The sequence below is a fragment of the Lineus longissimus genome, chromosome 9 (genome assembly GCF_910592395.1).
Source record: "Lineus longissimus chromosome 9, tnLinLong1.2, whole genome shotgun sequence".
Lineage (NCBI taxonomy): Eukaryota > Metazoa > Nemertea > Pilidiophora > Heteronemertea > Lineidae > Lineus > Lineus longissimus.
Window position 1 is genome coordinate 19,250,032 of NC_088316.1, and position 24,693 is coordinate 19,274,724.

Below are 24,693 nucleotides of genomic sequence, written 5' to 3' on the forward strand. Positions count from 1 at the left end.
GCATTCTGGCGGAAACGCGATAATCAACAAAGCTGAATGCAAACCTGATTTCCTTACAATTCTGGTGATGGGACCATTTGGTTTGTGGTCTCATAGGCAAGTCACTTTCGTGAACAAGTGACTGGCCGAAAAGCAATAATTTATAATAAACAATGACAACCTATCACTGTATGCAGAACCTACATGTATCCTACAATTAGGACTTAAGTCAAACTCGCTATTACCTCAAACACATTCAAACCACAACAATTCCTCCAGAAACTCATAAATCTTGTCAACTCACTTATCAAGCATTTAGCATTTAGGTGACATTTGAAGAAATGTGGTAAAAATGAGAAAAATGTGTTTTAAGCTCGACTGGTGAAAGAGAAAGCCCTTCAATCAATCATTAATCCAAAGGCGCAAATTACCACATGAACGTATTTCATAACGCGACAAACTTTGACAAGCAGAATCCTGGCGGCTTTTTCCTCCCGTACGTCATTATTCTTGCGGGATGCTCCGATGGATTTCTTCAAGTTATTGTCGGATTGGAGATCTCTACCGCAGATCTGCAGTGGTTTAATTAATGAAATTAATCATAACTCGTGGTGATTAGTGGCATTTATTTATCAACCCTTTACAATTGTGGAAAAGTAATCTATCAGGAAAACTAACTACTCATTTTCGAATTATTTTCAAGACTAAAATTTCACAAGCCATTGGCAATGTTCTCTTTATTGAGATTAATTGTTGGTTCAGGATACATCATACATCCTCCCCTCTCACCCCCTACAAACCCTACACGAACACCCCAGTGACGTGCATCATTTCGCTATAGCTAGCAAGAGGTTCAGAGCGGTTTCAAACCCATGACCTACAGGCCTTGAGTCCACTCTGATCACTAGACCACCATATATTCATTGTATGTCGTGAAAGTTTCCAGCAGTCTTCATTGAGAAAAGATATGTCAGCTCATCAGACCCATCTCTATGGATGCTTTGAACCAGAGCTATGTGCCAGGATTAAAATATTATATTCAAACTAAAGTCATTCATTGGCAAAGTGCGCTTGATTAGTGATAGATAAAACCACTGGTGGGCATCGTTTGTGATTGTTTTCAGTCCAGCGTTTATTGTGGTTAATGTGGCGGGGATGATATTGCACATGATCACTAACTATTATCTAATAAAGTCTTGAGGCTGTTGAGGTGTGATAGGGTGGTCAGGAGTTGGGTGAAACAAGAGGGGTGATGGTGGTAGTGGGCTTGATTGGTTTGGCCAGCGAAATGCTCTGATGACATAAAGATATGGTACAGAATATAAAGATACCAAGTTTTTGAACAGAATGTGTACATGTGACTACATACTCTGGTGATCTCATCCTAACCAGACGAGAATCGCCTACTGAGAGTGGTCTTATGACGTAAGGATGGTTCATAAAGATTGTACGTGGAACAGACAACGATTATTGACTTACCCCCATCGCCGATGCCGGTGCCTTCGCTGAATACTTATTGACATAGCGGAAATAATCACGCTGCCCTGTTTGACGGTGGTGGAGCACCAACCGGCAGCAGATCTCGCGATCAGTCAGCGACCGGGAGAGGAAGACCTAGGTATGACAGTATCGGGATCAATAGGAAGGCAGTCATGAACTTGTAATGTTAATCATGGCCGAGGTAACTTCTTGTTGTTCAAAGAGTGGTGTTAATGCATTGTTGTCTTCAAGTGGTTATGAAGACGAAGTTGCCTTGATGATGGGAGAAACATGCTAGGCATCAAGGCAACAGGGGAGGTACTCATAGGTAATCCCTCTGATCAATTTGATCTCTTGACTCGTCTCACCCAAATGCATGGTATAGGATGTCACTTATCTTGGGCGGTATTTATTTAACGATTAGTTGTTGCTATTTTCTAATGATTATCTTCCATGTAACAGTTCTAAAAAATATCTTTCATCCATCTTGCCAGTGGGATTCCCCATCCTAATTAGTGCATTAATTAGGAAACAATAACAAAAAGATAGAATGAGAAAAACTATTTGCTCGTTGATGAGCGCCATATTGCCCCACTCCACAGGGAGTAGAAACTCAGTCAGTGAAAAGAGTTGAGGATTCGGCTGTCCTAATTAGGGTCTTTAATAGTTTGCCTATGATGTGATTTTTCGTGCAAAGTTCGCATGATGTTGGATTGAGCTTTGATAACGGAAAATTGCATTCAATGTTGCTGGCTCAATCACATCTGTATAAAACGACAAATATTTTGGTAAAACTTTTGCTGGGTCAAAAAAATAAAAAATTAGTGTTTGTCAAAAAGGTAGAATCAAGTATAACTTCTCAAACCTTCACAAACCACTTTCATCACTTCATATTTTCTCAATACCTCCATATACAGCTGTCTTCTGCTCATAGAAGTTTGATTGCTCCTTAATAATTCATGAATGATTGACAATAATTGTGCAGTGGTCATCGTCGGTCGTCATCCATCCGATACGCCATCAAACGATCTCCGGTGCACTTCCTGGATGTGCGGGAGATTCCCATGGTGCCGAGGGTAGCAAGGCGATAGGCGATGATTTTGTGAGTTAATTCGGTCATCTTTCATCAGTAGTGTGAGGGTATCCGGAGATGACAGGCTATATCAGGTGACTGCAGTCATGTTCTCAAGTCCCTTTTAACCCTTTGCCACTAAAACTGTTGAATTTCAGCTTGACTGGTAGGTTTTTATAAAAGTATCCCGGCAAAGGGTTATGTATAGTGCTGCCAAGAATACATTGCCTTAGAATTAGCTAGCTAAAGCTTTGATTTTATCTAGACATTGATATCAGTATTTTACAACCTGCCCAAGGAGATCACAAGCACAAGTCATAGTGAGGTGAAACTCTAATGTGTCTGGTCACGTAGCCATGAGCCAAGACTAGACATCCGTAATAACAGCGCTGAAACTATTACTTATTTAAAAGCTTCGGCTGGAAAGCTTCTTTGGCGATCATAGAAAATGGTATTATGGTCTTGTCTTCAGAGGTGACTTAACGGAAAACAATAGTGCGTCCGCCACCTTCGCCTAATTCGATCACGGCGCTCTAACGTCTCATGCAAACCCATTAATTTGGCCGCAAGATTATTATGTATCACGACTACTATAGCTCAGACCCACAATGCATTAGACGGTGGCTAAACGTCACTCTTGGCGGAGATTCATAAAAAGTGAGAGTTGTTAATAATGTTGCGGTTATTTGTATGCCGGGAGGTTGGTGAAGTGATACAGTGGAGTTATTGAAGAGCGGAGGTGGAGAATTGCGCCTCATGGCATTTTAGATTTGGTGAGAGATTGGTCGGCTTGTCCTCTAGAAATCTCCATAATCCCAATTGTGATTTAGCTTGTTGTGTTCGAGACGCTTTATCATCAAATTTATAAAGGACGTAGAAAATATTTATGATTCATAGGGTTGTTTTGATTGGAAATTAAAAGCTATGTTTTGTTTTTTTGTCCATCATTGAAAGACAGAGCTGTTCCTTTTGACAATTTGTCTTTGTGTATGCGAGAATAAACTGGAGGGGCGAGCGGTCCACAGAGACTTAACAAAATGGCGCACATGCAAACATTGTCATCGCAGATTCCCTAAAGATGTCCATCACGTCAAAAGCAATCTTAGTCGATGGCGATGGTAAGAATTATGCTCCATTCCCGCCATTAATATTTCATAATGTGATAACTGGAATCTTGGCGGGGAGATGACGTGATGATGTATGTGGTAGCGCACGGTCCGCTGAACACTGATTGGTGGTGATGGCAGCGGGAGCTAGCCGCTACTGTTTATGGTGATCGATAGGCCCTCTGGGGGGAGGCTTGAGAAAAGTTGCACAATCTTTGGAGTTGACGGTTGTGTTGGGAGAAGATTTGATGTTTTGAAAGGTTTTCATCACTTTGTGGTTAACATCGAAGGTAATGCAGGGCTGCAACACAGTCTTTGAAGTGATAGGTTTTAGATCATCCAGTCACTTTAAGCATTGTCTTGGAAAAGATATCATTTGCTTTAAAGACAGAGAATCCCTCCCTGTCTTTCCTGTCAAACCTAGTGGAGGGGCTGTATGTATCTTAGAGCCACTTCATTGACTGGGTGCCATTAATATTTATGGACTTTAGATATTTGCTGGTAAACAGAGAATCATAACAGCCTGGTTTTCAGTGAAGCTCTCCCGCTACTATTCACCACTTAATATGCATAATGCAAGCACTAGCAAATGAAAACTCATCAGAAAGCTTGGTGTCTTATCCCCTGAGGCGAGGGGATGGACAGAACCAATTTGCCTCTCCAATTGGACAGAAATCGATCGATGATTTCGTGAAGAAGTCCTGGAATGGAAATAGAATGATCAGTCCGTCAAGAACAATACTAATCAATGCGGGATCAATGGTGACTCTATTGATCACTCCTCGATCAATAACAATGAAACACTAATATCTGTGGACGCTTTGCACCAATGGACACAGATTACCAGATAGGCTGTTCTAGAATTGGATGATTTGTTAAAGGGCCCTGTAAATGAGAGATTTCATTGCAATGACCTGCAGTATTTCTCACATACAAAAGTCAGTCATTAGCGCTGGTTTCTTACAAGTATCAGTCATCCTTGCCACCTGTGATAGAAAGTTCTGGCTCTGGACTTCGAACCAAAGCTAGCAGCTGCCGAAAGGAAAAACAACAGGACATAAGGTTCCAATGATGTCTTAGGATCAAACTTATTGATTGTTTCATCTGAAGCATAACGAAAGTTAAATGATGGACACCGCTTTGCCAAATCGAACTCAGACTTTCAAATTAATGTAAAAATATGGCAAAACTTATCAGTGACCTCTATTGACCTGCGTCAAATCCAACAAATGATGGCTTCTCTTTTGCCGCCAGATCTTCTGGTTCAATCATGTCTATTTGTCAAGCTAGCCAAGCATGAAATGACATTGAAACTATACCTCGCTGGGTTGACATCATTGGATTGGTGAGACGTCTTCGCAATGAGGTGGCATACTGTAAACCCTTACTGTCCTAAATGCTGGTGAAGACATCCTTTTCGGATTTTGCTTCCATTCATTTCCATCAATGGGTACATTTTCCAATGGTTAAACCATTAATTTAAACATATTTGCACCCCTGAAGTTCATGATTACCCCCATTTCGCAAAATCATGAGAATATTAGACATAAATCATCCCTCCTCCTGCTGCCTGGAGAAGAAAAATTGGTCTGTTTTGTCGATAAGAATGACATATACAATTTCGTATCTGCTGTGAGTTTCGGTATGGTTTCTCACTGTTTGAGGGGTCGTCTCCCCTGGGTGGAGATCAAAGACAATCAAATGGTCTTCGTTTGATGAGTCCTCCCTGCCTAGGGGGCGGCTGCACATGTTGTGGTCAGAAGAAAGAATTATTCTGATACGGAGAATCAGGTGGTAAACTAAAAGTAGAAGGGAAAGGAGGAAGCGTTCACTATGCTGTGATTTGGGTGGAGCTGTTTCTCTGGTAGAGGGCATTGCAACATCTTCTCTTAGACTTACAGGAGATCTTTTCAATGGTCAGTAACCAACAACATTGACTCTGCCTACGAGCTGCTGTGATCAAAAGTCGTTTCCTCCACCCCGATTCACTGTGTTGGTTTCTCCGGCAAAATGACTATCATTTCTTCTCCCTACGATATTTTGAAAGATCCTCGTTAATTCCTTGATTAATTTCACCAATATATTATCATAGTTTTGATTAAATGGTGCGCGCTGATATTTCTGTTAATTATTAGGTACTGGTGGATTTTTATGATCTCGATGGGCTGCGCATGGTGTGGTTTGCAGTAACGTTGATTCATTGCCTCTCATAAGATTGCGTATTAAATGACTGATGATTATTAATGGTTAATGCTCCAACAATATTTTCACTTTTACCGCAATAAAGCATCTTTCAGTTCAGTGCTTGGTTGATTGCGGTTTTGTTGTTGACGCACAGCCCTTCATTGTAGCTGTGTGATGGCAGCTTGCAATTCATGTCGCTGCAACAAAATCCACTATGTCGTCCATTGTTAACTTTACAACCACCTTACGATCTTGGTCTTTGGGTTGCAGATGTAGCCACAGCCAGGGATAACTCCTGTGAAAGAATAACAATTTGTTCAAAGACAAATCCTGGCCCACTTTCCATTAAGAGAACCGGGAGCCATTTAGATGCCTGGCAATGATTACAAACTGACATCAAATGCAATAAACCACAGTTGTCTTGTCACCAAACAAAAACCCGTAAAACCAAATTGGTTTCTTTATCTGCGGAACTCCTTCGAAATCTTCACACCATTTATCATTGTTGTGTGTCTTTTAAGATTGAGTCCGCGTCTTTCAAGTTTGTCATAATACGGGACATTAGCTTACTATAGAGATTGATGCCGTTACATCGCTTGGGTACCATCCATATTCCTGCAACACGTCTCTGTAGGTTTGTGGTAATAACGATAACACACCGACAAGATATGACAAAACTTGTCTTCAGTTTAAAAATGTGTTCAGAAACGCGCAAGATGAGTCTTTTCCTTCATTCAGAAACTGAGAAAGGTAAAAATGGATTCTTTGAGGTTTTGGTAATTGTTCTCTTCACATGCCTGTACATGAACTTCCTATGGAATTTGATGAAATCTGTCAAAACCACTACCAGGACCTATACACAGACTTCCATGTCTGTTTAAGTCTGGGAGTGGTCTTTTAGAAAGGGTATGTAATAAAGGATTGATAGATTACAGAATGTCAATTAAATTCTAAACCCTAAAGAATGGAAGGAACTATTCATGTGCTGGAATATTGTTCAATTAATTTCTCAGACAATTAGGATCACCTTATGTAAACACTCCTCCCTCAGATGGGTGGCATGAGTGGGGTGATTGAGTACAAGTGCCCAAACTGTATAATGTGGTGAATGGTCGGGATCAGTTAAAAGCAATCAGCGACCAATTTACTTGACTGATATTTCATGTTGTTATGGTTGAGGGGCTGACTGGTATCTTTTTCTTGAGAGGTGTCCCGATGCCAGGGTCAATTATTAGCTCCCTTATGAGACCTCGTAAAGACTTTTTACTCCCCTTAACTTATCAGTAATGACAGTATGTGACATTTAAACTCAAATTCTATTCTACGAACACCAAATGCATCTCGCAATGTATCACTTTCGCCGTTGCTGCAAACTCCATCGTAGATTGGCTGAAATATTGGTCAAATGAAAACCTGATTATTTTGAAGTTGTATGCACACTGTCATGTAAGAGCCCCGTCATTCTCTTCCTTCCTGTTGTTCATCCAGATTGGAAAGTAAAATGAGAATCGAGGAGAGTAGTCAGGGTTAAGTTGCCAGGTTGAACAACTGACTCATTTTGTTCCCTGTTTGCATCCAAAGCACTCAAGTATGACAGCGGAGATCGCACTTGGATACGATTAATCACTTAACGCAATCGCTCCTCATCTAACAACACAACCGTGGAACATTTATGATTTAGAATAAATACGTCCTGTCATCTTGTTAAGAATTATCTCCATTTTCCATGGATATTTCTTCATTTTAGTGTCTTCCTACTCGGGATTGATTCACGGCCGAAGCAATTCACTTGCCGCCATTGATTTCAATCACGAAGTATTGATATTGGGACGATTTCATTAGACGGACACTCGTTGTCATTCTGAGCTTGTTTATCGCCGGTCAATGCGCGGATTCATGTTTTTCTGTCGCGTTTACTTGTTCTTATGAGACATTTCTCTATGATGTGATTGTCCGCACTTATTGCGTCAATCCTCACATTGATTTGTCGCCTTTTCACGATGATTCTATCGCTCGTAGAAAAACATTGCATGTTTTTTGCCTCCGTGGAGATTGTGAGATTAATTAAGCTTGTTTGGACTTCCTGAGACTGATCACTAGCAATATCAAGCCTTATCAACTCGTCAACTTCTTATCTGACTATTGTCAATTGTGTCATTATAAAATGACAGTTTTTGAGCTGTAGTTGCTAAAGTGCATTTGTATCCACTTAATAGCTTAAGGAGGTTCCTTGGATACCATAGTGGCCATTCACGTTCTCCTTCTTTCCATGAACCTCCAAGGAAGGATAGTTCGTATAAAGTTTCATTGTTTTTTGGTACCTTGCAAGTTTGTCAAGTGATTACAGCTCCGCACACTGTCCTTTCCATGAAGATGGTGATCCTCTCATCACAGTGAATACTTAACTAGCAAACTATGCAAGAAAACACTCATAACCCATTCCGATCAGATCAAGATCTCATGCGGATATTCCCGCCAGCTGAGGTTCTCGGCGAAGAAATATTCGACCAAATAGGCTGTCAATCATGCCTGCTCTCCCTCCATTATAGCGGAGATCTCACCACAATCTTGCCGCCACATTTTATACGAAGCGTGGTAATGTTCCCTTTCATTCTGATTAACTGATACAGTTAAATTGGTGTGAGTAATAACCGCGCGAAGAACGGTCTATTTCATAGATTCGGCCTGCCATGGGTTCTTTAGGACATTACTGGAGGTTTTTCTCTTGTTTGGGGTAATTCGATGGGAATTCGCCACTGAAGTACCAATGGGAAAGAAGTAGATGGGTGTTTTCATATAAGAAGCTTACGTGGTGATGTAGCTGTGATTTTATTCTCTGTTCCGATCACAGTTTGGGCGTGTCAGCCTGTACAGGAAGAAATGAAGATAACTGTTTCCATGTCAAATGTCCAAGTAGCTAAAATGAGTTAGGCAAATATCGTAGGGGAGTGACGATATTGTGAGATTTTCACCTGATAGGGTTAATAGTCTGTGATATGCTAAGATTACTGGCTGACCACCCAGGACTTGTTCGGTAGTTTTAATTATCACTTATAATTAGGTCATTATATGAGGATTCGCACCAGATAATGGGAGAGTCTACGGACACTAATATCAAAAGAATAGGAGGAGTTTGCCAGATCGCTTACTAATTGCCGTTAATTAAATACGCTCGTTAATATTGGTGACGGATTTCGTCACAGTTGAAGGTGGAGATGGCATCTACGATACTTTGTACTTTAGAGCACTTTCTCACTTGGTTGTGTTCTTGCCAATAATGTGTATGGTTTAAGGAATTGAAACCAAACTTGAGGTATTGGTTGTCTCACCAAAACCCACATGGGTGGAGCTATAAAAGAAGGTCAAAGCTGAGGTGTTGGTTTTACAAAACACGATAGTATTGTACCCTCACCATCAGCTAATCGATCAATGAGCTTACCCGAAGCTCACATCATCACCTATCAATTGATTCCATCTATGAATTCATCACGAGAGATTTGAAGAAATTGAATTTATTCATTAAGTTTTGAAATAAGTGTCCACTAGATGAAGCTAATCAGTGTCTGACTGATCATGTTTGATTGCAAGGCACATGATTACACTTGTCATGACCTCCATAACTGTTAACTCTCCGTTCACCAAAACCTAGTCAGAGGGACTACTTTAGCTCCATTGGTTGCCACTTAGGCGAGAGTCTTTTTATACCATGTTTTGTGAACGCATGACCCAAAAAAATTGAGGGAAAAAAATTATGGTGAAAATTTATTTTTTTTTGCCTCCTCTCAGAAATTTTATCAGGATAGGTTCGTGAAATCCAAAAATCTGTAAAAAAAAAAAAATTTTTTTTTTCCACAGCCTAAGACGAATGTTTTCTTCTATATTTCCAGGACAGACAAAGCCCACATTAGCCAGTCGCAAGTATGTTCTACAAGAAGCCACAAGGGGGCGGTGTCTGAGTCGTCTGTTCTCCACGGAAGTCGGGCCTGAGAAGACGGAGGGACAGGAGGAAGAGGACTATCATAATATCATCAAGGACACAGAAAGATCAAAAGGTAGGACTTGGTATGGACATTGTTCACTTGGAGGCTGCCTTGTACAATGTTAGTCACCTCATCCTCTAGGTGACCAGAGCTGATTGTGCTGCCACCTACACGGAGGCTAAGCTGGACAGAAATAGACCAGGTCCCTCAGGTTTGAGAAAGAGGTCTTTCCTCTCTTCCTGCATCACAGGCAATCTTCATAGGTATGAGTCAGACAGTGTCTCCCAAGATGACATATCTTCTCGCCACACATGTGTAGTCTTGCTAACTGGATATTGATCCTGCAAGGCAGTTGACTTGGTTGACATCACCCCCTGGTGGTGGAGGGTGGCATGGAGACTTCCGGGGTTGCAGAGTGGTGCCAATATAAAGTTTGTTCCACTCTCCATTCGGTGCAGGGAGACGGGTCAGGGGGACATCTTCTAGTGAAGAGGGTGTGCTCTTTGAAATTGTCACTGCCCTCTTTGGGTGTTAGTTCCCTCCTTCATGTTATCAACCCCATGATTGGGAGGATGTGCGAACATTACAATAGCCTTTCTTGTTGTCTTCGAGTGAGAATGACAGTCAGGATCCTCCAGTCACTACGCTGCCGTGGTTAAACGTCACATGGCATGAGCAAGATGTGTTTGACTTGCTTTGAACTGTCCACTACAGATATTCATGCCAACCTCTTGCCCAGTTAGACCTAAAGAAATTATCTCACAACATTTTTCTCTTTCTCTTCCCATCTTTGATCTGTCAGCTAAAACTTTTATTCTCCATGATTAGGCTGAGGGTTTCTGTATGTGTGTTGATTGTCCATTTGAGAGTGGCGTGCTTGTTTGGCCTTCACAATTGAAGGCCACAGGTGTCTGTTTGTGTGTTTATCGTATGCTACTGGAGCTTCCCAGATTAAATGGTGTATATCATGTACTTTTGCCATAGCCGGTGATCCAGTAGTTGGCCCAAGGTAAAACCAATTCAATCCTCCACCATCAAATTGTGATTGAGACCACTGTGAAAAACCGTCTGAACTATCAAATATTCATGGGCAGGTAGAATTCCTGGAGGAGTCAAATCCATCTTGCATGAGCTGCAGCCGCCTTCGTTTAATGATTCTGGAGGGAGATCGTCTGCATCTTAGAGTCAGATGATGTTCTGTTTAGTTTAAGGAACACCACACTGAGACATGTGGTGAAATCAAGATCGGTAGGGTGGGTAGGCCCAAACCTTATGTGTGGTTGGTGTCAAAGTGTATTCCATTTATGACAAAGTCTGTATGGTTACTAAAGATTTGTAAAAGAGAAACAATGCATGAAGTTCCATTGTAGCTGTGGGAAGGTATTACCATGTTGACATTCGAGAGTGTGACGTGTTTCTTTTTGTTTCCACGGTAATGTGATTAGGCGAGTTGTGTGGGACATGCGATGCCTTCATTAAGGCACTGTTATGAGAGCTTGTCAAGATCTTCCGCTCGATTCAGGCAAAACAAATCTTCTGTAAAACCTGTTATAGACTCTTTACAGAGTGCTGTATTGACATGTCCTCACAGCTGTTTCTACTTTCGTGGTTGACAGTTTCTACCATCAAATGACTTGTGAAATATCAAAGAAAACTCCTAAAATTGCAGTAATATTTGCGAGCTCACTCCTCGGAAGTCGTCACTGCAAACATTCATAATCCACACGCCAACATCCACCAAATTATACCGTAATCGCTCAGAGCAAATCAGCGCAGCGTAAAAACAAAACTGAATCTTCCGATACCCGTGGGCCATTTTTGATTGCGATTTGATTGTGTTGGTAATTATCTTCACAATGATACTGATATCGGCGAGTGTTTTTCACTTTTATTAAACAATCGCCAATGGCTAGAATCCTCATTAGTCGCGCGATGTACGAAATTTCTAAATGATATTGGTTATCATTGGTTATGGTCGTCATGCGACTTTTCTAAATTTCTCGGACACCATGAAACAATTGTAGGAGAAGCGTTATTAAAGCGAGATGCACGCTTTTTTCTGTCCTGTTACACAGACTGTGAGCCACTGAGGTCAGAAGCCTGACTCAGTTGAATTCGGCTTGTCACCTTTGCCCCTCTCGGCCAGGTGATGGGAGCGATAGAGAAATGGTGAAACAAACTGAAATCTGTCAGGAAATCCATGTTTAAATTTGCATTTGAAATCATGTGGCCTTTGAAGCCGATTTTGGGGAGAATTTGAATTCTGTTATTTTCTGGTTGAATGGTTGACTCCATGGTCCTCCCTTGAGCTTCGATGAATAGATCATGAAACTTGACATGGTTGAATTTGAATAACTTCATTGTTTCAGCAAGTTTGAAAAATTGAGAAATATGTGAATAAAGTTAGCTTTATTTTCACGTAGAAAATCATTTGGTTCACTTCTAGTCAAACCCAGTGACAAGACAGTCAAAGTTTTGTGAACAAGCACATCTTTCATAGACAACATTGTGCTTCAGTTCATAAAGATTGACCAAGTTTAAAGCTGTCTTTAATTCACCAATTTACCTCTTGGGCCAAGTTTTTGTTATTAATGATATTTTACTGTCAACTAACAGAAAAAGCCTGCGGTCTCCTAAATTAGATAACAGAAATATGAAACATACTCGAAGCCGAGGGCCGTGAACTATCTCAGAGTCTGGATACACCATCATAAAAGCCTAAACCATTATCTCTTAACGCCTGATGGGCAGATTGCGAGATGCCTCTTCAACTAATTAAGAACCTCTTGTTTCAAAATCTCATCGTGGATCACATTTGACAATAATTGGAATCGGATCGATACTGGACGACACTCAAGCATTTTCTCATTAATTTCCATTAATTCCTCATCCGTGCCCTCCGAGCTGTTTGCACTACTTCTTCAGTCCATATCAGGCTGAGAGAGCTCGGGTCTTAGCACAGTGATAGACGCTAAAGCATGGAGAAGAATGTAGTTTTCGGAGCGTCTTACGTACTGCCAACTAAGAAAATAGACAACTTCCTTGTAAAGTTGAGTTGTGTTTGGTGGGAAGAGTGAACATGGTTACCCTGACCACTTTTATGCCTTAGTTTGGTCCACATTTAGTGACGTCACATGCACGCAGATGTGTGCCAGTTGGTTGTGAAACAGCCCGATTTCATACTAAGTTTCCTTGGAACCATCCAATGAAATGCTGACTTGGGAAAGTGTTGACGTAATTAGAAAACACAACCGACTAAAAGGCTTGCGTTTACCCTGAGGCGGAGCAAGACAAATCAGGCTGAATTCTAATTTCATTTTCCACTTCCCGAGCCAGGAACACCTCGACATGCCACCAGTAATGAATCATATTTGCTGACGGAGGATAATTAAATAAAACTATAAGTTAATTAATATCGGGAAGCAGTTTTCAATTAGAACAACCGTTGTGGTATTTTCGTCCCAATGAGTGGCGAAGTTGGAAAGATGTTGAGGAATATTGATCATTTTACCAAACAACGGCACCTTGTACAGAATCTGCTGAACCTGCCGCTTTAACGCGCTAACCGATGACTCCCATCACCGCCAATGTTCATCCTTCCCCTCAATAACGACATCACACTTCTTTACGCAATCTCCCCTTTTTCTCCACCGACTGCTCACCCCCAGTGCGATGATTGTTTCGGGAAATTGAACACAGCGTGCCGCTTTCAACGGCCATTGTGTGTCAACATTCCTACCTCCAAGTGACGATTAATGATTCTTCATCTTGCGGGTTGTCACGGCGATGTTTGATCGGCAGTGATTGTAGGTGGGAACGTAGCGCACTGGAGTGAAGTTTTCTCATTAAGAGATACAGAGAGGAGAATTAGCAGTATTGGATAATGTGCCAAGTTACAGTAGAACACCTTCCAATAGTGCCATCACTGTTATAGGGTTTCCTATTAGCCCGGAAAAGGTCATCGGTAGAATCATTACCTTTTTTTGCTTGAGATGGAAGATGGGTGTATTTAAAGCTTTTAGAACTAGTTCCAAAAGGTGCAACCCCTTCCTGAGAAAGTGCTGGAAATATGTCATTGTGCTACTAAAAGGTTTAAGTCACAAGTATAAAAACCTGCTCAACGCACTTCAGCATCCTAGACTTCCCCTGCTGAGTGGTCAATGATCATATATGTTGGTGATGGCAGGGATGAAACCCAGCTTCTAGTCGAGCAGAGTGGAGGGTTAAGTGTGTTATCTCATTGGAGATTCCATAATTTGTCATCCACATGACAAGATATTCGCATTGCTGCCGCGAGAAAACGTTTGTCTCTTGATTAATCAACGCCTATACTCGATGATGAATTGTAATTTTTTGCCGTGGCATAATTACGCAGAGGTAGTTGACACCTAGCAAGTGAATTGCGGGAAGATAGCTCGCTCTCGTGGCTGAATTTGTATTTGATGTTTTGTGCTGATCGTTTCTCATTTTCTCTACTTTCAGGTCCATCAGATAAACATGAATTTCAGGCAGAGACAAGGAAGCTTCTGGACATCGTTGCCAAGTCTCTGTATTCTGAAAAGGAGGTAAGCCAAATCAGATGGAAGTCTTCCTGAGTTCTGATGACAAGACGTGTTGCCAAGTGTCTGACACAGATTTTGAAAAACCTCTCACTATCAGCACTGTAGCCTGCGATGGAATCACCCTGCCCAAATATAGAGCTGTCACCATTGGCCAATAAACTGAAGTGTTGCCTAACTGTAGTGGCACCTTGGAGGAGGAATACTCCTTTGAGAATAACACCTTGGATGTGAAGTTGTGGTACCGAAGTAATAGTGTTAATGCTCTGATCTTATAATCAAGTCTTTTGACAATTTGTTTCTGTATTTCAGGTGTTTGTACGCGAGATCATCTCAAATGCAAGCGACTCCCTTGAGAAGATGCGCTACATCCAAGTGACCGGGGCCGATGGTGAGGTACCCAAGGATCATCCGCTAGAAATACATATCAGGACGGATGAAGAGAAGAAGACTTTCACCATTCAGGTAGCAAAAGTTTCCAATTTCATCTCTCCTCTGTTCCGATTCTTAGACTGTGTCCATTTGGCAGTCTAGCCCTTAGATATCCTGGTTGTCAATTTCAGAGAATTATTAGACGTTGCTGATTTAAGATAATGAACATCATCAGAAGTAATACGGTTGATCCAGATGATTATTGCGGCATTTGAGTGGTGTTGATACAGCCATAGAATGGTGAGAATAATAACAAGGATTTGCAGATATTAACACCAGTGGCTGTTTGTGGGAGAAATGCGTTTCCTGGCAGTGGTCGTGTCTGATGAATCTTTGCACAAGTCGTAGTTGGCTGTCCCTGGTAGACAAAGTATGGTGTGACATTGAAGTTTCAGAGTTATGGCGAATAAGAACTGAGTTTCCAACGATGATCTCCAGCCTATCAGTGTCCGCTTGTCTTACTCTTATTTCAAGATTAGCGTCATTGTGAGGATTAAATGGATGAAGACCGCACTGGAAGCTGGGCCTCATGGCTGACGGTGTGACCTTGTTTGTGACCTTGTCAGTCCTCTAAGATCGTTATGGATGGCGGGATTCATGTGCTTGAACGATAGGTTTTGTGGTCAACTTTGGACTTGTTGTTATTTATGGAAAGGCTGGCTTAAAAAGTATGACAGACTTCGGGAAGTCTGGGATTGGTATTTTCACCATACTTTAGAAAAAATTGACAGAGCGTGATGGCCGAAGAATGGAAAATGTCTGGTAGTTTAAAGGAGCATACAAGGGTGCTTCGGCATAGCCTACTGATTTTAGGTATCTGACTCTAAAACCAGGGGGCGTTGGGTTCAAACCCTGGCCTGTCAGTTCTGGATCATGCTCAAGAGAGCACTGTACTAGCCTTTCTCATGCCTAGGAGGGTTAATCAGTGGTGGCAGATCTTCCTGAGAGCGTTAACGCCACTGTCAATATCTCCCCCAGCCAGCCACCGCCGCACCTATAGATATTATTACAGTAAATCAAAACTCCGCTCAGTTCCGATGATGCGAGGAAAGTTATGACCCAAACTTCTCTCTGTTATCGGTAATATTCATCGTAATCATTATAATGACCAAGTATACGAGAGGCGCAGCCTTTAGGCGACGCATCATGAAAGGTCTGCTTTCTCATATATTGCACTTTATTTGTGCACTGGTCCTGGCGGTCTGTGGCAACTGTGGCTCTGCCATATAAGAGGGAAGAGTTGTTGAGTCTGACTTTGGCTTCTTCTTTGAATCACTGATGCTGGCTCTTCAAACTGCTATTGAATACCATTGTACCCTTGGTCCCTCGGTCCCTTACGTGAATGCCAAAACAAGCCAAAGCTCCTGTTTAAAGGCTATCAGATTCGAGTGCCTTGCCCAATGTCTCAACCAACTTACCAAGTGACCAAGATATTTCGTAAATTGGAATCAAACCAAAAACATTCAGTCACAAATCTGACACCTTTCTACCACAACACCGAGCTGTTCCTGGAAATGAACTTAGCGGCGATAAACAAAAGATCTTTCCAGTCGTCTCTGAGGGGATGCTCTGTTGTTTTTACAACTGTTCCATCCATTGGTGAAGGAGCTGTGGTAATGAGTTCTGTGTTTTGGTGGTACACGTGTCAGCGTGATGATCTATGGACTAATGGACAAGATTGCAAGGCACCAGCGGCGATATTAACCACCGAAGAATTGTAGAAAATAAAAATATTATTGAAGAAATTAATGATCTGTGCAATACTGATTTGTGGTCAGGTGTTTTGACTTGTTCCTTTCGCTTGTGATAGTGCATTGAGCCAGGTCCCTGTCACCTGAGAGGTTTGGTGCCTTACAGCATTATTAGAGTCCACATGTCTGTGCACTGGTTGGTTGTCTGCTAAATGATGGTCATAAATTAGAATGTCTTGTGATGACGGTGAAATGTTGGCCAAGATAAATGAGACATGAACAACAACTCTAAAACTCTGTTATCAAATACTCATAGTTCTTTAAGAAGTGGCATCCAATTGCACCAGAAGCGTCATATTTTTAATAATTTAATCAAATCACCAAAATCTCCGCATCATCTTCTTGCGGTAAATGGACAGCGGAACCCGTTCGAAATCAATTTCTCAACGCCGTGAAATCCCCTCGAGATAATTGTCTTCTGTGGCAATACATTTATGCGAAGACTTAAAAAACCTTTCAAGAAGTACCTCATCGCCAGGACGGGGGATTATGGGAAATACGTTCTGTCATCGCCGAGATATTGCTATTCTATTCACACGTTCGTTATCTGTTTATGGTGAATGATGACCACGGCGATGCGCACGTCGCTGGCCAATAGATAATTCTGCCAACGGCCAAATCTAGCTGTCCACTAAGATGGTTGTATTAATTATGGAGGTACTGATTGAAACAAAATGGGTTTGCTCACATGCATCTTGATATTCCCCGGCCGCAGACTCAGCTTGGGTGTGTGTCTTTGGGGTGAGCATCTCGTCTTGTAGGAGACACCTGTCTGTGTTGATGTGACCAAGTCTAGCCAGTGACCACTGACCACAGATGAGAGATGAACAATCATCACAATAATCGACAGATTTATGTTGTTGCTTCCTGTGACAATATTGACGCCACCGTTTTATTAACCGGTGAGGCAGAACTAGGATTTACTAGCTGTCGTCCATCTTGACAGCAAGCAGTGAAGTCGTTTTCACAAAATGATCTTCCTGCTTTCCTTGACTCTATGATGCAGACCTAACTGCACACAGACAAAGTGTGTTAACTTGAGGAACAAACCCTATTTAGTGGAGTGTAACTATGGGTGTTGTCTACCGGTATCTTGAACTATTCCAATAAAAGCTCGTAATATTGTCTGACCCAAGAATACGACACACTATTACCATGTGGAGGGGCCCTGGAAATACCTCAGTGACTACCCACGTATTTCACGGCACAGCCCTCTTTCCATATGAAGTAGTAGCGTTAATATTGTAGCCTGTGGCTATCTTGGTGAGAAGCCTGCAGCAGATTATTAGTGGCACTCCAGCATTACCCGGGGGACCCCACTAACCTGGCAGACATAATGGAAACTGCTCATGTTTGCTAAGATGGAAAATGGTAAGCGTGGAGAGGAGCTGAAAATGGGATGAGGGGCAACAACTACCAACAATTCACAGTCATGTCTCAGAAAGACCTTCAGTGTTAGCCATTTCATGTTGGTCTACTGGATGGCTGCTTTTTCAGGTCCGTGGGGCTCCTCTTGGCTAGGGGACATAAACCATTTAACCCTTGAGGCCAACTAGATCACTGATTGATTAACTTGGAGGAGGGAAATAAAAAAAATGACTGAAAATGTCCAGCAACGTTAAGGATGTTGTCGTGCTCACTTTTCAGAACACCCTTTGATTGAAGGTGGTGCTATTCATGAAACCACTTGAACTCTGATTGTCATTCCTTGCACAGTTTCTGGTCTTGATAAGGTCTTGCACCATTTAACACTGACCAACTCTCATCAGCTCCTAATTGGAAAGGCCAACAACCAACAAGAAGGCTGTATGACCTGGGTACCGGATTATCACGTGAAATATCGCAACATGAACTCTTCGTTCTGTTCTCAGTTGAACTGGTGATCGAAAGGTTTGATATTGGTCACCAGTCGCTGCAATCATCGATAATTATTGCAGGCACCTGCGATGTCTTCCCTAAACAAGGTCCCAATGTTTGAGGGGCACTTGAATAGTGTCTTGCCTTGTCTACTTATATCTTCCGCTCTCTCCTTACAAAGCTCAGCCCATTTATTCCCCTAACCACAAAGTGAACCATCTCTTCTGATTCCACAATGCTATTAAATGTATCAAACACTTCTCTAAACTACAAATCTTATTTATTAAATCTCAATCTGGCAAAACAACAATAACCGTGTCCTATTTTGCTAAAATAATCCATTTGATTTGAGTTTATCCTGCGTCTATTGGAGCTGTCTAGCTCTTATAAAATAACAATAGGTTGCTTAATCTGAATAATGCGCGTCTTATTTCACAGATTATAAAACCCTATCACTGGCCGATTCAATTATTATTCAGCCTTGATGAGATCTTGAGACTTACATAGTCTTTCGCTAACTCTGAGCCGAGGCTTTTGTGATGATAAGCTGCCTTTGTAGCCCGGCGGCCATTTAAGAGATTTCATTAATAACAAGCGTAGAGATTGCCATCGTGTTGCCTCAGGCCAGGTAGCGCGAAAGTGGCGAACACTTGAGGTAAATAGAGACCGGATGAGGGGGCAGTTGACGCTGACATCTAGTGTTTGATGACGGAACTTCCTCGTTAGAGTCCTAGCTAGCTGGATGGTGCGTAGGGGACATTTTGCAGCGGGGGAGATGGGTTGTCATTTGTAGCTGCTAGTCCTCCTTGTGTCAGAATATCTAACTGAAGAAGGTGAATGATGGTGGCTTGGGTTCTTGGGTTCCAGTGTACTCCATTCATCTAATGCATCTTTCCAATTCTCTATTTTAGGACACTGGTATTGGGATGACCAAAGAAGAGATGATTGAAAACCTGGGAACAATTGCAAAGTCAGGCAGTCAGGTGAGAAAGTATAATATCGTCGGGAGAAGCTGAAGTCGTCTGCAATCTGATGTGGCGTTGTCTCTACTCGGGTAGAAACTTATATTTGAGTGAATCTCTGAATCCTGTATCTGTCTGTCTGAGGTAAACACGCCGATGTTTTTGAATCTGGCTTTATCTGGCAAAGATTTTCAGATAACGTTTACGTTAATTTCAACCTCTTGATTTCAGCAATTCCTTGATGAGCTTAGTACAACTTCTGATAAGGAAGCAAGCAGCAACATCATTGGTCAGTTTGGTGTTGGATTCTACTCAACGTTCATGGTTGGAGACAACGTTGACGTGTACTCACAGTCGTATAAACCTGGCAACAAGGCTCAGAAGTGGAGGTCTGATGGGTAAGATTTGCATTATTATACGTAGTACAGTCACCTGGGCAGTAACAAGTATGGAAGGAAAGTTAGAGATTCTGTTGTCAACTGACGAGTATGAACTCTTCAAAATGTTCGATCGGTATTTCATGAGACAACTACAGGTATGTTATATTATCTTCCACTTTCAGCACAGGTTCATATGAAATAGCAGAAGCAGAAGGCGTCCAGCAGGGCACCAAGATCGTCGTCCATCTCAAGGGAGATGCTTATGACTATGCAAAGGAAGAGATCATAAAGGGTATGTCTATTGGCAATGTCCAACCTTTCACATCAGGTTTGATGCAACATAGATTTGTGCTCTAATGTTGGTAGAAGGTGCCTTTATGGACATACTTCTACCTCTGTAAGTTTTTGTATCTGTCTGTCACATACAGTTGTTTTTGGTCTCAATGGTAATTCACAGAACTGTAACCTACATGTATGCTTCTCTTTTCACAGAGGTCGTGGAGAAATACAGCAATTTTGTTGGGGTACCAATCTTTTTGAATGGGAAGAGAGTCAATGTGATACAGGTGAGGTATATGAGCAATCTGATAGTCCTCAACAAGCCTTAACTAATATTAGTTGTGTATACTATGATTTGCCCTGAAGTCTTATATTCCACATCAGACTCCAGCTAAACTGGAAGTAGCTTTGCATCTCCCAGTTGCTGCAGAGAGCATGTTGACTGTCAAGCTTAGAATCCCTTGTTGTACTTGTTCTGTTCCAGCCAATATGGATGATGGATGCCAAGGACATCACGGCTCAACAACATGACGAGTTTTACCGATATTTGTCTGGGAACGCGTATGGCAATCCGCGCTATGTTGTCCAGTATAAAGCGGACGCGCCATTGAACATCAGAGCTGTATTCTACGTACCCGAACAGAAACCCAGTAAGTAGTGACAGTAGAAGTGGAACGGAGGGTTAACGTTATTTTTGTTGGTCAACTCTTGGGTTTTCTCTCGCTCAGATTTGATTTGATGCTGGTGAAATGTTCACTTGATCACAAAATAAATGATTTTGTCGAACTGATATCATCTTGTCTTCTTGTTGACAAATTGCTAAGCGGCTGTTTATTGTCTATTTCAGCTGTGTTCGACATGAGCAGGGAAATCGACACGGGGATCTCGCTCTACAGTAGGAAGATTATGATCATGTCTCGAGCAACCACCATCTTACCAAAGTGGATGAGGTTTTTAAGAGGTATGTGTAGAAAGTGTGATTCTCTCGAGCCCTGACATTTGCAGCTATCCAAGAACTTGACCTATAAATCCTCACAATCCGATGGTAGAAATGGCCATGGGAATGGGATCACCGAGTTTTGTTGATACAGTGCTGTCATACATGTTTAGGTTATTGGTGGTGGTCAGATTTTGATGCCCAATACTTGTGCGGTTTGTCTACACATGATGTTGTCTCCTTGTGTTGCAGGAGTTGTCGATAGTGAAGATATTCCTCTCAATCTTAGCAGGGAGTTGCTGCAGAACAGTGCCCTTATCAGGTAGGGATAGCAGAGGTGAAATTCAGATTTACTCAGCAGTGACTCATCCCTGGAAACACTGTAACTCTTGGTATGGGATGGTTACCATCAGAGGGCCTCCTTATCCAACATCCTGTGTAGCTGAGTCCACAGTCTTACTCTTGATGTGGCTACCAATTTCAGTGGTCTTCTTGCTCCTTTAGCCATAATCATATAATTCTTTTAATCGTAGGAAATTACGAGATGTTCTTGAATCACGAATCATCAAATTCTTCACTGACCAAGCCAAGAAGGACCCTGAGAAGTATCTCAAGTTTCATGAAGATTTTGGCCTGTTCTTCAGAGAGGGAATTGTGACCACAGGGGACCAGGCTAAGCGGGTAAGCAGTGAGGGTCTAGAGTTCCTGTCCAAACGCCAGAACACCCTGGAAGACTATCCTCTGATCACCAGGGAGAAGTCTGGGCCCACATCCTTCCGATGGGGAACAGGGCAGAGCTACATCACCCACAGTCCGCTAGGTTATCAAATAGCTAATTCGTGTTCTGTTCTCTCTAGAAATCGGATTCAAAGGACAATCCCACGTTCAGCAATAAAACGTCTAATTCTATAAATCATCTTGACTTAGTCTTTAGAGATTGTCACAGAGTATTCTTTGATATGCTGATTCTAAATTTTAGGAGGATATTGCCAAATTACTGAGGTTCGAATCATCCAATTTGCCCAAAGGAGAAGTCACGAGTCTAGAGCAGTATGCTGAGAGAATGAAAGCTGGAGGAAGAACTATTTATTACTTGTCTGCTCCAAGGTAAGATCAAATCATGGTCGTATCTTTCTCTGTTGCCTCTTGTGAGTGTGTATTGTGTGCTGCCACGGTTGACCTATGTTCCAATTGTCAGTCTGGGAGGTATTTTCAGAGCCCACTCATGTTTCAAACTTGGTCATCCCAGTATAGGCACCTGATGTAAAATGAATCTTTGGCTAATAGGTGGAGTGTATGTTTTGTTGGGAAGGCTAGGGTGGATGGGAGTACACAGGGTTTGGCTTGAAGTTGAGTTCGTCCCTGCACAGACAGCATTCATTCACTTATTTTCTGGTCATTTAGCCGAGAGTTGGCTGAGACATCTCCTTATTATGAAGCAATGAGGAAGAAGGACGTAGAGGTTCTGTACTGCTACGAGTCATATGATGAGCTGGTCCTGATGAACCTGAACCAGTTTGATAGGAAGAATCTCAAATCTGTTGAGAGCGTGGTCCAGGAAGACAAGGAGGACACTGGCACTGTCGATGCTGAAGGTAACATGATCTCGTCTCGAACATCCCCAAATCTTAGACCAGCCAGAACTCAACTTTGCTAATGCTGATCAAGTCTGGTTTATAAAATGAAAAAGCAACAGAATGAATGAATCAAATTCAGCGGATTTTGAACTTGTCCTTGTCAGTTAAAACTCCTGTTGTTTTCCTTTCTCTACCAGATGAACAAAGTCTGCAACAAGATGATGCCACGACATTGATGACATGGATGGGGGCTGTCCTTGGCAACAAGGTCAACAAAACGAAGATCACCAACCGGCTTGAGTCTCACCCGTGCATCATCACGGTGATGGAGATGGGATCTGTGCGCCATTTCCTGCGGACGACGCTCGCTGACAAGAATGAGGAGGAGCGTTTACGACTTCTCCAACCAACCCTGGAAATCAACCCAAAGTATGGAGATTCTTGTGATTTGATCTATTGATTAAAAAACATGACTACATTCTATATCCCTTGCCTGTATTCAGCTTTAGTGTATTTCTCAGTTGCTGTGTGTAAGGCCTTTGTTTCATTGGTAACATATACCTTCTTATTTCAGGCATGTTATCATCAAAAAGTTAAACGAGCTTCGTGTGAGTGACCCCGAACTGGCCAAGTTAGTTCTGTATCAGGTTAGTATGTCACATGATAGTATCCTTCCTCCTGTCAATATGTCATCTGCACCTCCTGTTAGTTCAGCTATTTGCCATTAGGTGACAGCATTTGCTAGCTCTTCAATGATGATCACCAATAGGTGTGAAAATAACAAAAACTACTCAAGTGAACCCTGACAAAATGTACTGTTGGCTTTATAAGTTCTACATTAGACTACTCTTCATTGCTATAACCTGCATTTCATTGTAAGGTACATATTAGCCATTGGACCAGGTCATCCAAAAAGAGGTCAAACCATAGAAATCTTCACAGTGAATCTCTGCTCCATATAAAGTGCTTGACCTGTTCTCTGTATGCAAGTGTAGGTGCGGTAGTGTTATTAATCAATACTAATCTCAAAATAACCAAAATAACCAAAATTACCCTAGACTCTTCTGCACTCACCTTACCTATGCTTTTGCCATTTTCAACGAATTCCAAGTTCAATGAAAATCCTTGTATTATGACATTGTTTTACACATCTCATTTCTTTCCAATTCTCTCCAGATTTACGACAACGCTATGATTCAGGCGGGACTCCTGGATGATCCTCGTAGCATGATCACACGACTAAATGAATTACTCAGCAAGACATTGGAACGAGTGAAATAAACTCACGTTTTTGGACAATAAAGGAGGAGTGCTCGAGATAATTCCAGCTCAGTGGTGTGTGGACACTTTCAGAGACATACCTGCAGCGCCACTTTGTAATTATCATAAGTGCAGGTCGAGAATTATCTCGAAACACTCCCAAGATTGAAATAATTGGGATAATGGTGTCAAGCTGACCAGACAATATCATAGAGTCAGAAACTGTGTTTAACATGTACAATACAGTCACATCTATGCTGTGGCCATGTATGAAGTGTTCAAAAACAAGATTGACGAATAAACACTTTACAAATTTTAAACGAATATCTTCCTTTTAACTTTCTTTCCCCGATAACAGAAAGGGCGAACATTTTGTGTCCTTGAGTAAGGCACTTGACCCACTTTCTTCTTTCCGCCAGGAAGTAATACTAAATGGTACCTGGCCAGCTGAGATGGCAAAATATGAATGTTTGTCCCAGGCAGTGTAGCTGTAGGTCCTACTTCTAATAGAGTGGGCAGTTCTGGAGCAGATGGTCTGGTGTCTGACCTGATGTGTTGCACAAGCACCTTTTGAAGTCATTTAAAGAACTACGCCATCGCCATCTTCAGGGCAAGGTAGGAACTGAAAAGACCAACCGGTCTTTTCAGTTCCTACCTTGCCCTGAAGATGGCGATGGCGTAGTTCTTTCATGAAGTCCATGAGACTCCGTTAACCAGCTCAAAAAGGGGGGATTTGGGCCACGTCGATCTACGTGGTTCGGCGCTGAAGGTGTTAGATCGAATTGCCCTGAAGATGGCGATGGCGTAGTTCTTTCATGAAGAAAGTTCTGAACTACGCCATCGCCATCTTCAGGGCACGGTAGGAACTGAAAAGACCGGTTGGTCTTTTCAGTTCCTAC

The 24,693-nt window shown here is 41.9% G+C and overlaps 2 protein-coding genes across 2 annotated transcripts in view; one reads left to right on the forward strand and one right to left on the reverse strand.

Annotated features, from left to right (window-relative positions):
- LOC135493172 (mastermind-like protein 2) overlaps positions 1-23,624 on the reverse strand; it is a 44,510-nt gene extending 20,886 nt beyond the window's left edge. Inside the window, exon 1 of the mRNA XM_064780208.1 lies at positions 23,614-23,624. The gene's annotated coding sequence lies outside the window, so the exon portion shown is untranslated. The remainder of the gene's footprint in view (positions 1-23,613) is intronic.
- The window catches only part of LOC135493173 (heat shock protein 75 kDa, mitochondrial-like), a 28,085-nt gene extending 3,971 nt beyond the window's left edge, over positions 1-24,114 (forward strand). Inside the window, exons 2-17 of the mRNA XM_064780209.1 lie at positions 9,708-9,872; positions 14,283-14,365; positions 14,672-14,824; positions 19,311-19,382; positions 19,593-19,759; positions 19,924-20,033; positions 20,234-20,307; positions 20,505-20,670; positions 20,868-20,981; positions 21,210-21,279; positions 21,491-21,638; positions 21,937-22,064; positions 22,362-22,552; positions 22,732-22,963; positions 23,109-23,181; positions 23,711-24,114. Coding sequence (XP_064636279.1) covers positions 9,708-9,872; positions 14,283-14,365; positions 14,672-14,824; positions 19,311-19,382; positions 19,593-19,759; positions 19,924-20,033; positions 20,234-20,307; positions 20,505-20,670; positions 20,868-20,981; positions 21,210-21,279; positions 21,491-21,638; positions 21,937-22,064; positions 22,362-22,552; positions 22,732-22,963; positions 23,109-23,181; positions 23,711-23,815 — 2,051 coding nt within the window. The 3' untranslated portion in view covers positions 23,816-24,114. The remainder of the gene's footprint in view (positions 1-9,707; positions 9,873-14,282; positions 14,366-14,671; positions 14,825-19,310; positions 19,383-19,592; positions 19,760-19,923; positions 20,034-20,233; positions 20,308-20,504; positions 20,671-20,867; positions 20,982-21,209; positions 21,280-21,490; positions 21,639-21,936; positions 22,065-22,361; positions 22,553-22,731; positions 22,964-23,108; positions 23,182-23,710) is intronic.
- Positions 24,115-24,693: the final 579 nt, after the last annotated feature.